Source organism: Pelodiscus sinensis, chromosome 30 (genome assembly GCF_049634645.1).
Source record: "Pelodiscus sinensis isolate JC-2024 chromosome 30, ASM4963464v1, whole genome shotgun sequence".
NCBI classification, from domain to species: domain Eukaryota; kingdom Metazoa; phylum Chordata; order Testudines; family Trionychidae; genus Pelodiscus; species Pelodiscus sinensis.
Window position 1 is genome coordinate 8,899,842 of NC_134740.1, and position 15,535 is coordinate 8,915,376.

Consider the following 15,535-nt stretch of genomic DNA (forward strand, 5'->3'; position numbering starts at 1 on the left):
TTCTCACTGATGGTCCATCAGCCCTCTCTGGCTTTTCCATTGTTGTACCTGAAGTGTTAACAGTGGGTGTCACCCAAAGTAACTTTGTTGGAGTACAGATACTTGGTTGGAGTACAGATACTCTGAGCAGATCTATATTTACTGGACTCTCGATGCTCCAGAGTTCAATCTTCTGGCATTTGATTTAGTGGGTCTAGTGGATACCCGCTAAATCAAATGCTGAGGGCAGCCCCTGTCGGCATCTGGTGCTCCTCCTTTTGCGAGGAAGAAGGGAAGCCAAAAGGAGTGTTTGCTCCCATCATCCTCCTGCTGTGAGGACTCCACCAAGGGTTGGCTAAAGTAAGCCAACTTCAGCTACACATTTTGTGTAGCTAGAGTTGCATACCTTCCTGGTCTAGTGTAGACCGGACCTCTGTGCCTTAGTTCCCTGCCCATACGATAACTGCATTTCCCAAGCCTACAGGTGAGGTGAGCACATAGATAGGTTATAGATTATGAGGTCATGTCCCCACTAGGAAACTATTTTGAAATAACTAAAATCAATGTAACAACTCCAGAGATAGCCTGTCCCCACTACGGGGGAGCCTCCAAATTAGTCTGAGGCAGCCTCCATTAATGGGGATACGCTACCTCAAATTAGAGCCAGAAGAAGTACTGGGGAGTAATTACTTTGAATTACTCTTGTTATTTCAAAATAGCAGCACCGGAGTGTCCAAACATCTTGAAATAACTATTTTGAAATCACCATTATTCTGCGAGGAAAGCAGGAGGACAGATTTCAAAATAACCATCCCGTTATACGAAATAATGGGCTTGGTTGTGTGGACTCTCCCCATATAAATTCGACCTAAGGAGGATTATTTCAAAATAACTCCTTACTATAGACCAGGGCTGAGAGACAGAGACAGCAGTACTTAGGATTGTATATGTACGATGGAGAGAGAGATGGACATGTGACCCATGGCGTTGTGCTGAACCCCGTCCTGTTGTAAGCAAAGACACACCCAACCCGTGCGCTCCATTGTTATATCATGTAATGAACCGTAGATCACTATAGCAACAACAAAGACCAGGTTCAGTTGCAATCCTCTATGTCCTCATAATCCCTCCCAACATTGGGACCTCCAGCCTTCATTTCTCCTCTGCATTTGTGTGATGAGAGACCAAAACCTGGATCGAAAACCTTTCCCCCCCCTTGGCTGAGTTGCAGGATGGGTCACAGGCACTGAGCAGTAGACTTGTAAATTTCATTCAGCCACTAGAGGGGATAAAGAGCATTATCATATTGGAATGTTCACAATGTTCCTCTCTAACCATTGTTGTGTGCGTGGAGCGAGCTGGCTGGGGAATCAGAAGAATACGCATTCGTTGAGCTGGTGATCATGAACCGTGTTTGTGTCAGTCACTGCACAGCCTGCCACCAGCCTTCACCCCCCTACATCATACGTTTGATGCTCAAACAAACATCTGCTTAAACCATCCAATCACAACATCCCTGTATGGCCTAGTTGCAAACCGAAAATGTCCTGCAGGATGGAAATGTGCCTTTTTTCTGGAGCCCAGCTTCATGCAGTGGAATCACCATTGGAGACAGTCCTCAGATGGAGAAATGAAATGATAATGCTTCCGAGATGTAGACAGGTGTTCTTTCCCCTATTTCACAGCTGGGAAAATTTAGAAATGAAGAATGAAAACTATAATGCTATGAAACAATAGGTTATATTTCAAAGCTTGTATATCACAAGTCTGGTAACTTTGGCTATGTCTAGACTACACCTCTCTGTCAACAGAGAGATGAAGATTAGGCATGTTGAAATTGCTAATGAAGCAGGGATTTTAATATCCTGCGCTTCATTAGCATAAACATGGCCACCGCTTTTTTTTCCACGTGGAGTTTTGTTGACACAAAACGGCAGTCTAGAAGTGGATCTGTTGACCATAAACCCTTTATTGACAGATGCTGTATACCTCAAAAAATGTCAAAAAAAGCGGCGGACATGTTTATGCTAATGAAGCACGGGATATTTAAATCCCCTATTGATTAGCAATTTTGACGTGCCTAATCTTCATCTCTCTGTTGACAGAGAGGTGTAGTCTAGACATACCCTTTCTTTCTTTCTTTCTTTCTTTCTTTCTTTCTTTCTTTCTTTCTTTCTTTCTTTCTTTCTTTCTTTCTTTCTTTCTTTCTTTCTTTCTTTCTTTCTTTCTTTCTTTCTTTCTTTCTTTCTTTCTTTCATCTGAAACAGAGTTTCAATTAGTTCCAAAAGTTTCAGCCATTTAGGAAATCAGCATTTGACCAGTTAGAAAGTCCCGCTTGAAACCTACATGAGTTTCTTCTGAGTCCTTTTTCCATAGTGAAGCCAACACTGAAACTCCTGACTTGCCACCGAACCTGCCAAGGTTTGTCCCACCCTGACCTATTTCCCAAGGTGTGGAAGCATTTTCTTGATGGCCATCTTGACATCTTTATTCCGAAGGGTGTAGACGATAGGGTTGACAGTCGGCGTTACCAGACTGTACAGGGTGGCAATGATCTTGTCCTTGTTGAAGGAGTAACTGGAGGCTGGGCGAATGTAGGTGTAGATGACAGCGGAGTAATAAAGAGATACCACAATGAGGTGGGAGGAGCAGGTGGAGAAGGCTTTTCTCCTCCCTTCAGTTGTTTTGATCCTTAAGATGGCCCTGACAATGAAGCAGTAAGAGACACTGGTCAGCAGGAAGTCTCCCATAGCTAGGAAGATGTCTGCTGTGAAGAACATGACCTCATTTATCCGCACCGAGGTGCAGGAGAGAACCAGCAGAGATGGGATCTCACAGAAGAAATGGTTAATAATGTTGGGCCCGCAGAAGGTCAGCTGCAGGACGAGGCCCGTGTGCACCAAAGCGTTGACCACAGCAATGACCATCACGAGGGCAGACAGGCCCATGCACGTGGTCTTGTTCATCATGATGCTGTAGCGCAAAGGATGGCAAACAGCCACATAGCGGTCGTAAGCCATGACAGTGAAGAGCACCATCTCTACCCCCAAACACCAAGTGAAGAAGTAGAGCTGGGCCATACACCCTGGGTAAGAGATAGATTTCCTGACCACCACTAGGTTCCCCAGCATTTGGGGGATGATGGTGGAGGTGCAGATGATGTCCACTACGGCCAAATGGAAGAGGAAAAAGTACATGGGTCTCTGCAGCTTAGAACTGGAAAGGACGGCAGCCATGATGAGTAAATTGCCAAGTAGAGCAATGATGTAGATGGAGAGGAAAAGGACGAAGAGTAAGACCTGCAGTTGGGTGTCACTGGAGAGTCCTACCATGATGAATGTGGTCACAACGCTTTGGTTCTCCATTTCTGGAGCTCTGGAGACTGTTGAGGATGAAGGTCTGGTTGCTGCAACTTCTCTAGTCTGTGGTTTTGGCATTTGTTTTAATCCTGAATTAAAATGGAAAAATGAAATTTTAATTTTCTCTATTTATTGTGTGAAGTTTGGACATTTTTCAATTTTAACCTCTGTGTGTGGGTGTCTAACTAAAACAAATTTTATTTAAACATATTTTGACAGCTCAAATTTTACTCAGACTGAACCTTTTTTTTTCTTCAAAGGACATTAAGATGATACAATATGCTTCTTATTTACCATGTCAGCTGAAAGTGAGAAGAGGCATTCAATGGTACTTTTGTAGCTGGCATTGCCAGGTATTTATATACCAGATATGCTAAGCATTATCACCCGCAAATGTAAACAAACTCATCTGAGCAATTGGCCGAACAAGAAATAGGACTGAGTGGACTTGTAGGCTATACAGATTTACAGGCAGTCCCCAACTTACGCGGATCCGACTTATGTCGGATCCGCACTTACGAACGGGGCTTTCTCGCCCCGGAGGTCGAGATGGCGGATTGCTACCTGCGAGCTCCGGGGCGAGAAAGCCCCGTTCATAAGCTGCTCTGGCGCCCCTGGTTTGCTGGAGACCATCTCCAGCAGACCAAGGGCACCGGGCGGGTTCCTGCGCTTCTGAGGCTTTGCCAGAGAAAAGCCTCAGAAGCACGGAAACCCGCCGCTGCTGCGGCTTCAGTCCCGGTGCCTGTGGTCTGCTGGGGACCGTCCCCAGCAGACCACAGGCACTGGGACTGAAGCTGCAGTCGCGGCAGGGTCCCGCGCCTCTGAGACTTTGCCAGAGCAAAGCCTCAGAGGCGCGGCACCCCGCTGCCACTGCGGCTCTGCTCCCCGTGTCCCTGGTCTGCTGGGGGGGGACGCAGCTAGTGTGCCCCCCCCCCAGCAGACCAGGCTTTTGTTTTGGACCCTGGGGCAGAGCAGCTGGGGCGCTGCCGATTGGTCCTGCAGGGCCGCTCTGGGCACTACTGGACCAACCCAGCAGCACCCCAGCTGCTCTGCCCCAGGTCCTGATTCAGCCGCTGCTGGTCAGTTTCAGCAGTGGCTGAATCAGGACGCCTGGGGCAGAGCAGCTGGGGTGCTGCTGGGTTGGTCCAGTAGCGCCGAGGAGCGGTGCTACTGGAGCAACCCAGCAGCACCGCAGCTGCTCTGCCCCAGGCGTCCCCAAGTCAGCCGCTGCTGAAACTGACCAGCGCTGACTACAGGAAGCCCGAGGCAGAGTTGCTCTGCCCCAGGCTTCCTGGAATCAGCCGCTGATCAGTTTCAGCAGCAGCTGACTTGGGGAAGCTTGGAGTTCTTAAGTTGAATCTGTATGTAAGTCAGAACTGGCGGTCAGTTTCAGCAGCGGCTGAATCTGGACGCCAGTTCCGACTTACATACAGATTCAACTTAAGAACAAACCTACAGTCCCTATCTTGTACGTAACCCGGGGACTTCCTGTACATTGTTTTATATTTTACATTGTTTACTTGTATAAGGTTAATTGAAAAATGCAATTTATTTGGTTTACCTTTTCAGTGCAAAAATTTGTAATAAAAATAATAACGTACTAAGCACTTTGTACTCTGTGTTGTAATTAAAATCAGTATATTTGAAAATGTAGAAAACATCCAAAATATTTAAACAAATGGCATTGTATTATTAGTCTGATTGTAACACTGATTAATTGTGATTATATTTTAATCTAATTATTTATTATGATGAATCTTTTAATAATTTGACATCCCTAATTTTATTTCAATAGGAAAATGTTTTATCTGAAAAATTTGAAATAGCTCAACCGAGAGGCCTTTGAAACTCTCAGCCTTATCATTTATGGCTCAGTTATTGAGAATGATACAGGACACACACCGACCCATGAGATACCAGGTCTTTAAGTCCTGAATAGAGCTGGGTGGAATTTTATGATCCAAACTTTTTTTTTTTAACTGAAAAAGTTCAGATTTGGGTCAACCAAAGTAGTTCACACTTTAGGCTGATTGTTCTAATTGAAAATAAAATAAACTGGGGACACTTCTAAATGGTTCATTTGACCAGTTCTGACTATACACATGCTAATATTGTGGGACAGATACTGGCTCCATTCACAAAGCTGGAGAGCCAGAGGTAGTGGGGTAGGCACTTCTACACAGAGCACCCAACTGAAATAGAGAAGACTCATGATCAGACCTCCAGCACGGCTTCCTTCCTCCACAAGTTCCCCAACCGCCAGGCTATGGGGTGTTGGGGTGGTGCTTTCACTGTCTCCCCTGTGGAAGCTGTTCCACTTTACTGGTCACTGGGCCAGAGGAAGAATATGGTATGTGTGGAGGACACATAGATGGGGACACCCAGAGTCCTTGCCCCGTGCATATTTAATTACTAGAACAGTTACCCAGCATTGCTTGGGTCCTTAAGGGCAGGGGAATGAGGGTGTGGGGGAGGGGGGTACAGAAGAGAGGGATGGGGTGTGGAGGGGGTCAGGGCTTGGGGTTGTGTGTAGGAGCAGGAGGCAGGATTTGTGGGGGAGGCAGGGCTGGGGTGTATGGGGTAAAGGAGTCAGGGTTGGGGTGAGGTGTTGGAATCAGGTTTTGGGTGTTGAAGAGGGATCCAGGCAGGGGACTGAGGATGGGGGGGTGCAGAACTCAGGATTGGGGGTACAGAGGAACTCAGGGCAGGGGGTTGCCATGTGTGGAGGGGCTGAAGAGAAGATTTGCTGGTGAGGAAGGGCTCAGGGCTGGGGTCTTGGTGTGCGGGGGCAGGGGTGGAGGAGCTGGTTAGGGCAGCACTTCCTGAGTGGTGGCTCCCTGTGGTGAAGGCCGCACTCCCTGGGTGGCAGACGTCTCAGGGCTGGATGCATCGGGAGCTGCACTGGCCAGAGGACAGCTCCCTGGTTCTGCCTGTGGTAGGGACCTTGCTTCACAGAGCAGTGTGCAGGAAGCTTACCTCCATCCCGCTGTGCCAATGGGGTTATAGCTCTCCCGGTCCCCATTTCTGACACCCGTGCTGCCCCCCTGTGGGCACCCCCTCCCTTTCCATGTTCTGAAAAACAGTTGGATTCCAGGCGTGTCCCATTGTCCCGATACAACCAAACTCTGACCGTGCTTTAAGTTTGGAGAAGAGGAAGCTTCTGATTCAGTGGGCCTACCTCGTACCATTCAGGAGGAGTTCTTGAACAAACAGATGGATGAACAGAGTCGCTCCCTCACAAACTCTCTCAAATATATAAAAAAAAACGCGTGGTCCTGTGGCACCTAAGGGTACGTTTACACTAGTGCCCTAGTTTGAACTAGGGAGGCTAATGAGGGTGACAGAAATTGCTAATGAAGTGTGGGATTTAAATATCCCTCACTTGATTAGCATGTTCCTGGCCGGTCGTCATTCTGGAAATTGACTAGCCCGAAGTAACTGCCCGCGTCTACACGCGGCAGAGAAGCACGATTCTGAGATAAACCCCTTAGTTCGAATTAACAGTTAAACCTCATTAGGTTTAAACCTCATGAGGTTTAACTGTTAATTCGAACTAAGGGATTTATCCTCATTAGCCTCCCTAGTTCGAACTAGGGGGCTAGTGTAGACGTACCCTTAGAGACTAACAAAAATAAATATATAGGATAAGGAGTTTTGGTGGGTGAAACCCACTTCTTCATTTGATGGGCACTCTCAGGCATAGAGTAGATCTAGACAAAATAGATCAGCAGCAACAATAATGCCAGAGGAAGGACACGTGCGGATAAACAGTTGCTCACTGATTCAGTCTCTACTCCACTGTGGGGAATCATGTGTGGGTCTCACGCATCACCCACGAGATGGCTGGGAATCGATGGGACACACCTTCGACATCAGTCTGAGCTCTAATCCAGACATTCATTTCCCCAAATCTGAGTCAACCATGTGACACTTTTGCAAAAAACCCACCACCGACAAAAAACCCAAATAAACATGACTCTGGGGCGCATTAACAGGAGTGCTGTGAGCAAGACACGAGGAGTCATTCTTCCGCTCTACTCTGCACTGATTAGGCCTCAGTTGGAGTATTGTATCCAGTTCCGGGCACCGCATTTCAAGAAATATGTGGAGAAATTGGAGAGGGTCCAGAGAAGAGCAACAAGAATGATTAAAAGTCTAGAGAACATGAGCTATGAGGGAAGACTGAAAGAATTGGGCTTGTTTAGTTTAGAAAAGAGAAGACTGAGCGGGGACACAATAGGGGGTTTTAACCACCTAATAAGGTGTTACAAGGAAGAGGGAGAAAAATGGTTCTCCTTGGCCTCTGAGGGTAAGACAAGAAGCAATGGACTTAAACTGCACCAAGGGAGGTTGAGGTTGGACATTAGGAAAAAGTTCCTACCTGTCAGGGTGGTTAAACACCAGAATAAATTGCCTAGGCAGGTTGTGGAATCTCCATCACTGAAGATATTTAAGAGCAGGTTGGACAGACACCTGTCTGGGATGAGTTAGACAGTGCTGGGTCCTGCCATGAGGGCAGGGGACTGGACTCCATGACCTCTTGAAGTCCCTTCCAGTCCTAGTGTTCTAGGATTCTATGTTTCAAAAGGGGGGGGGGGACCCACAAAGCTATTGGAACAGTCTTATTACCAGCCCAAAGGAGAATTCAGGGTAAACAATTAATTCCAATGGGAAATGAACGGAGGCAAGAGATCTGTGGAGCGAAAACCCAAAGAAACAGAAAAAAAATTGAATGTCTAATTTCAAAGGCAACTGATACTATCGGGGAAGCCGCTGTATGTGCGATATGTTGGAGGAATAGATCTAATAGACAGACCTCGGTCAGGGATGGTCTAGACAGTGTTTGGTGCTGCCGTAAGGGCAGGGGACTGGACCCGATGACCTCTCAAGGTCCCTTCCAGTTCTGGTATTCTATGGTTCTATGATTCCTTTGTTTTTATTAAAAATGTGCAGAATTAAACAGTTCAGGAAATAAACAAAAAAGCTCATAGCACCACCCCAAAATGATTTTTCCCTAATGTTTCTAATGTGCCAGACATTCTGAAAAAGTCATTTGCAATTAGGGTTAAACTATTTTATTTTATTTTATTTTATGGCTGTGCTCCCCTATCTGTTATGTGCACCTCTCTAGCCCTAATACCCTCAGTCCCCATTAACTCAAATGGTCATTAGTAGGGATCACACTTTCTTTTGATAGCAATGATTAGAGCTGACCAAAATGGTGTGTGTGTGTGTTTATAGATATACTCTGCGGCTACGTCTACACTGCCATGATTTTCCGGAAATGCTTTTAACAGAAAACTTTTCCGTTAAAAGCATTTTTAGATTGGCAGGACGCTTTTCCGCAAAAGCACTTTTTGCAATCGGGGCTTTTTTTGTGGAAAACAAATCTCTGCTGTCTACACTGGCCCTTTTGTGCAAAAGTTTTTCAGAAAAAGACTTTTGCCCGAACGGGAGCAGCATAGTATTTCCGCAAGAACACTGACAATCTTACATGAGATCGTCAGTGCTTTTGAGGAAATTCAAGCGGCCAGTGTTGACAGCTGGCAAGTTTTTCCGCAAAAGCAGATGATTTTGCAGAAAAACTTGACAGTATAGACACAACCTGCAAGTTTTAAAAGTACGGTTTTGTTGGTTTTTTTGGTGGAGAGAAATAAATGATTGATTTTGGGGGTGACTGAGGTTATTTTTCACTGCCCCCCCACCCCATTTTCCACAAGGAAAAAATGGGCTATTTTTTCTCTCTCTGACGAATTGAAACAAAAGCAAAAGATGCGCCCAAATAATCTTATAAATATTTCCATACGTTTGTTTGTTTGTCCAGAAAGATCTCTGAAATGGTCAGAGCTAGAAACACCACATTTTGAAAGGATACTACTGATTTCCTGACTTGAATAGCTGGATTGGTTATATCTCGAAATAGGTTCCCCCGGTTCCCCCAGAATCCCAATTGGGCCCATTGATAATTAGCTTTTACTAGCACCTGATCATAGAAACACAAAATTTTGCACAGATTCTACTGATTTCCTAACTTCAATACCTGGATTGGTTATATCTCGAAATCAGGTCTTCCAGGGCCCCAATTGGGCCACTAGTTAGCTTTTAGTAGCACCTGATCATAGGCATGTCCTGGGAAACACGAAATTTTGAACAGATATTACTGATTTCCTAACTTAAATAACTGGATTGGTTATATCTCAAAATCAGTCCCCCGGCTCCCCCAGAGCCCCAATTGGGTCCACCAATAATTAGCTTTTAGTAGCGCCTGATCATAGGCATTTGCTGACTCTTCTGTTAGGCGTGTCACATAAACGGTAACTATGAGATCCTTTCCCTATGGTTACGAACTAAGTACTTCATGTGTTCTCCACTAGGCAATGCGTTTTGCAAGCACAGCACTAGCTATGTTAATTTTTTAAAGTAGTATGATAAAAGAAAAAGTATTTCCAATAAAGTATGTGATGTTACAGTAATTTATGTAGTTCATTTACCACACCTTTTACTATATTTTCCCTGGGCGAAGCAGGGTATTTCTGCTAGTACAAAATAAAATAAAAATATTTGTGTCGAAGTTTTTGTCTCAAAAACACAGCCATGTTTTGAAACTAAATATTCTTCCTCCCGACCACCGCTCACAAAAGGTGCAGTACTCGTGTGCCCTCTCTAGTGTTTGGCACAAACCAAATTCTTGGTGTTTTTAGTTAACTAACTGAGCAGCCCTTCGTCTAATGCAGGGGGTTCCAGCCCACCAACACTTCTACCCAAACAAATGTGTTAGTCTTTATGGTGCCACAGGACTTGTGAAACGAGGTGTACCGGTAGTTCGGAATAGGCACCCTAGTCCGAACTACCTAGTTCGAGCCCCGTGTAGCCGCGCTACACGGGGTTCGAAGCAGCGGGGATTTAAAAATGGCGGCTCCCCGCTTATGCTAATGAAGCCCGGGAAATTCAAATCCCGGGCTTCATTAGCAAGTGCGGTATGCATACATTACCCTCCTAGTTCGAACTAGGAGGGTAGTGTAGACATACCCTAAGGTGCTACAGGACCACTCCCTGTCCTTTCAGGGAGTCCAGCCTACCGAAGAGAAAGAGGCCATCAAACTACAACTTCCACAAGGCACATGGATGACATTTCAGAAGCATTCTCAGTTTTTAATCAAAATATTTCAATGTTTGGCAGAAATATTTCAGAATTTGATTTTGTTTTGGAAGAAAATTCAAAATGTTCAGTGGAAAATCTCCACAGAAACAGAAACAGTGTTTTTTTAAATTGCTTTGTCAATATTTTCTGAAGAGAAACAATCTGACCTGATCTAAGGAGGTCTTTGTGGTCACATTAAAATAAATGATGAAATTCCAGCTGCCTTCAACATGCCAGGCAAGAAGGGCACTGCCCATGCAGAGACCCACTCCCTGGGAAGCACTGTCACTTACAGCAACTGCAAGTGGGATTATCTCAGTCATTTGCCTATGTCAAACAAGCCAGTCCACAACCAGACAATGGTTCTCAAACTAATTTCCAAACCAGTGGGGGTTAAACAGGGGTGACAACTACAGCAGCACCCACCTCAAAAACAGAAACAATCACCAGTCGGCTCCCCAAGACTTACCAAACTCTTTAGATTAACACATCTTAAGATCTGTTTCCTTGCCCTCGGGAGGGGGGGGGGCATTGGGGAGAGGGGTTGAGTATTTGCATTACACTGCTGTCACACTTTCCAGCTTTTTCTGTGAAACTGTGAAGCTAGAAAAAACTTTTTCCCCCTCCAATGGAAACCCTATTGTTATGACTCTATGAGCTGCAGCATCAGGAAAACACCGAATAATGGTAGATCCAGGATTCAATCATAATAGCTGATAAAAATGCTTTTAACTGTGTCTAGAAGGAAATCGAGGGCGATTTTGAAAGACGCAGGGTTAGATGCCCGACTTCCGCTGACTCCAGCTGAAGTTGGATACCTACGTTTTCCTTGGGACTTTCAAATTCTCTCCTTTAAAGTATTCTTAAAGGGTGACACTATGCTGGGAAAGGAACTGGTAGAGGTGCTAGGTATTACAGTAAACAGCCAGGGGACAGCTCTACGATTTATGTAAATTACAATCTCGCAGTTGACGTATTTGAAGTTACAATAATTTATACAATGGGAGGATCTAAGCCAATGTTCCTTTCACCATGCCCGATCAAATGGTCCTCCTTCCAAAATGTAACGGTTACTGAAGATTGTATTCCCATCTTCATACACACATGGGGCATGTGAAAAACACACTGGCAGAATTCGTCCTTCTCAGCACGTAGTAGGTCTATGAAAACTAGCATCTTGACAACTGGAACACAGACTGTGTGTCTCTCCATTATACCACATGCACTACAGGCAATTAAGATATTTTGATTTCATTTTAAATAGCAGGCATTGGGCACTGCAAGAATGCAACATTGCATCTATCTGTCTGTCTGTCTGTCTACCTATCCATCTATCCACCCATCCATCCATATCGTTCATTCGCTCGCTCTCTCCATCCCCACACCTTGTCTGTCTGTCTCTCTGTCTATCTATATTGAAACTTGTCAATAGGAAAAAATATTTTTCAAATGTAAAGCAGAACCCTTCTACATCACTACATGGCTGTCTCAGTGCAGTGCCAGGCAAAGCAGAGGTTCCTTTCTGAGTGTAATCAAAATAAATTAAAAAAAGAAGAGGCAACCTGAATGAGCTAACTGCTCCGTAAGGGGACAAATGGGTTATAGTAGAATTGAAGGGCAATTTGTTTCATTGGCTTCACTAGCACTGGCACATCTCCTTCAGTTCCTTGCTTAGCACATTAAAAGACTTCACAGAGAAACCACAGAGCTACAATTCATTTGCAAATTTGACACAATCAATTTAGGATTGAACAAAGACTGTGAATGGCCAGCCAGCTACAAAAGCAGTTTCTCTTCTCTCCGTGTTCACGCCACCACATCAGCTGCTGGAAGTGGGACACATCCTCCCTGGCTGAATTGACCTCTTTATCTCCGGCCTTCCTCTTGATTGGTACTCCCTTCTTTTCATGTGCCTGTATATTTACACCTGCCTCTGGAATTGCCACGACATGCATCTGACAAACTGAGTCTTTGCCCACAAAAGCTTATGCTCCAACAAATCTGTTAAGTCTATAAGGTGTCACAGGACTTATTGTTGTTTCAACACATTAAGTAGCTAACAGTTTTGGCAGCTACGTACATGCTCACATGCTGGGTCTGGCTGCTGCTCCTCTTCTCCAACGCCCTCTTGCTAGAGGAAGATTCTGCTTAGAAATCTTGTGAAATTATGGATCTGCTGTGTAACAGTACTTGGGGTGTTTCCCACTCTACCACAGTCTCCACATCCTGTACGCATCCCTTACGGCAATCACAGTTCATCTGCTGAGTGCGTAAGAGGGGTTATGCTAAGATGAGTTTCCAGCCTAATATACAGATTGCCATGGGGCTGTGTTTCCCCAGAGCAATTCAGAATAATTACTCCAATGTGGGCTGTGCAGGAAAAACAAACAGATACGCACAGAAATGGCCCTTTTGCTTATTGCAAAGATCACCAAATCTTACTGAAACGTTCTGTATGTATGTTTATTGGGGACATCATTCTTTCAAAAAGCGACTATTAATAATCACTAGCTTTAGGAGAGGGCTTTTCGTCCACAGAGCTCAACTAGTGTTATTACGGATGGTCAGTGTCATTATGTATCTATAAGGAAACTAACACACATGGGGTATGTCTGCACTACAATGTTAGTTCGAACTAACGGACGTTAGTTCGAACTAACATTCATAGGCGCTACACTAGCGCTCCGCTAGTTCGAATTTGAATCAAACTAGCGGAGCGCTTAGTTCGAACTAGGAAAACCTCATTTTATGAGGATTAAGCCTAGTCCGAACTTACTAGTTCGAATTAAGGGGTGTGTAGCCCCTTAATTCGAACTAGTGGGAGGCTAGCCCTCCCCAGGTTTCCCTGGTGGCCACTCTGGCCAACACCAGGGAAACTCTATGCCCCCCTCCCGGCCCCGGACCCCTTAAAGGAGCACGGGCTGGCTACAGTGCCCGTGCCAGGTGCAAGCCTGCCAGCACCCAGCCAGCAGACCCTGCACCTGGCACGGCACAGAGCTACCCACCCGATGTCCCCCAGCCCACCCCCTCTTCCCGGGACCAGGCTGGCGGCTCCCGGGAGCTTGCCCTGGACCGCAAGAGGCAGGCACCTTCCTGGGCTAGTGCAGACATCGTGGATCTCGTCCACGATCTCCGCACTAGGCACAGGAAAGTGGCCGTCTAGGGCAGGAGAGCTGCCAGCCTGGCCACCCAGGAACAGGTGTGCATGAAAATCAAGGGGGTCCACTGAGACCCCCGACACTGAGCCCTGAGCTTACAATGGCCGTCCTGGGTCAGACCAAAGGTCCATCTAGCCCAGTAGCCTGTCTGCCAACAGTGGCCAACCCTAGGGACCCTGGAGGGGATGGACCGAAGACAGTGACCAAGCCATTTGTCTCGTGCCATCCCTCTCCAGCCTTCCACAAATTTTGGGCAGGGACACCACTCCTACCCCCTGGCTAAGACTACTCCATGGACCCAACCTCCATGACTTGATCTCACTTCCCTTTAAACTCTGTTCTAGTTCTAGCCTTCACAGCCTCCTGCAGCAAGGAGTTCCACAGGTTGACTCTTTGCTTTGTGAAGAACAACTTTCTCTTACTAGTTTGAAGCTTGCTACCCATTCCTTTCCTTTGGTGTCCTCTAGTCCTTCTTTATGGGAACTCATGAAGAACTTTTCTTTATGCACCCTCTCCACCCAACCCCTGCTTTTAGAGATCTCTATCCTGTCCCCGCTCCATCTCCTCTTTTCTAAGCTGAACAGTCCCAGTCTCTGTAGCCTCTCTTCATCTGGGACCTGTTCCCAACCCCTGATCATGTTAGTTGCCCTCCCCTCTTCCATCCTTTCTCTTCCCCTCTCCCGCCTCCTTTTCCCAGTCTCCCCTAGTTTTGTTCAATAAAGACAGAGTCAGTGTTGGAAGAAACGTTATCTTTATTTTGTACATCAGGAAGGGGGGCTAGGGAAGGGTAAGTGGAAGGAGGTGAGGGAGGAATGGGGTACGAGCCCCCGATGGGGAGGACTGGGCTGGCTCTGCGGGCTTCTGGGGATGGAAGCTCTCCTGCAGCCCCCCAATTGTCCCCTCTCCGCAGATGGCAGCCTGCGGCAAGTGCAGCCGGGCTGATGGCCGAGTGCTGTGATGTGCCCAGTGTGGGCACTCCGGGCACTCCAAGCCAGGACTGCTTTGCAAGCGGGGCACCCCTGAGAACTGTCTGTCCGGGGTGGGGGTCGGGTCCCTTTAAGCGCAGCCCTCGGCTAGCCTGAGACAGCATCTCCACGCTCTAAGTCCTCCTCTGATGCCCTGCCGGCACTGCTTCCGGCCATCCTTAAGCCCTGTTCAGGGTCCACTCAATGTGGACTTGCTAGTTCGAATTAGCAAAACGCTAATTCGAACTAGTTTTTAGTTCTAGACGCGTTAGTTCGAATTAGCTTAGTTCGAATTAACTAATTCGAACTAAGTTAGTTCGAACTAACTCTGTAGTGTAGACATACCCTTAGATAGACATCTATCAGGGATGCTCTAGATGCTGCTTGGTCCTGCCATGAGGGCAGAGGACTAAACTCAATGACCTCTTGAGGTCCCTTCCAGTTCTAGTGTTCAATATTTCTGTTGATTGATTTTGTTTGTCTGTGCCTTTTCTCTTGGAATTTAATAAAAGGTTAAATTGATATGTAGTGATGGTGGTTATCAAAGGACTCAGCTACAATAACTGAAAATAAAAATCCATCCTCATTCTCCTGTATATTATTGTAACAGCAAACTATAGTTTAATCAATATTTATTACTTGGATTAGATTACTGGGTTAGGTTAGTCCATGTCCACAGAACAGGTCTTTTGAAGACAAAAGACTCCAACCACCTACATTCCAATGTTGAATACCTATCTTTATAATTAGATAAAACTGTATTCTCTTAAATTGTTGTTATTTTTTAAGCCGAATCAATGATGCATGGAACAGGATCTGTCCACATCTCAACCATTCTGACTGGAAAGTTTGGGGATTTTAATGTCTTGAAGGAAGTTCAAGAAAAGCGAGAAGGCCAGATCTATTCTGTTACCCTGCTTACTGATTAAGGAA

At 45.9% G+C, this 15,535-nt stretch overlaps 1 protein-coding gene across 1 annotated transcript; it reads right to left on the minus strand.

Moving 5' to 3' along the window:
• Positions 1-2,417: 2,417 nt before the first annotated feature.
• On the minus strand, positions 2,418-3,349 carry LOC102461581 (olfactory receptor 13G1-like). Its single transcript, XM_075912277.1, has one exon. The coding sequence runs from the start codon at positions 3,342-3,344 to the stop codon at positions 2,418-2,420; it is 927 nt and encodes a 308-aa protein (XP_075768392.1). The 5' UTR covers positions 3,345-3,349.
• Positions 3,350-15,535: the final 12,186 nt, after the last annotated feature.

Bases quoted from the DNA above. Each gene is read 5' to 3' on its own strand.
- LOC102461581 (XM_075912277.1), bottom strand. From the start codon at position 3,344: ATGGAGAACCAAAGCGTTGTGACCACATTCATCATGGTAGGACTCTCC.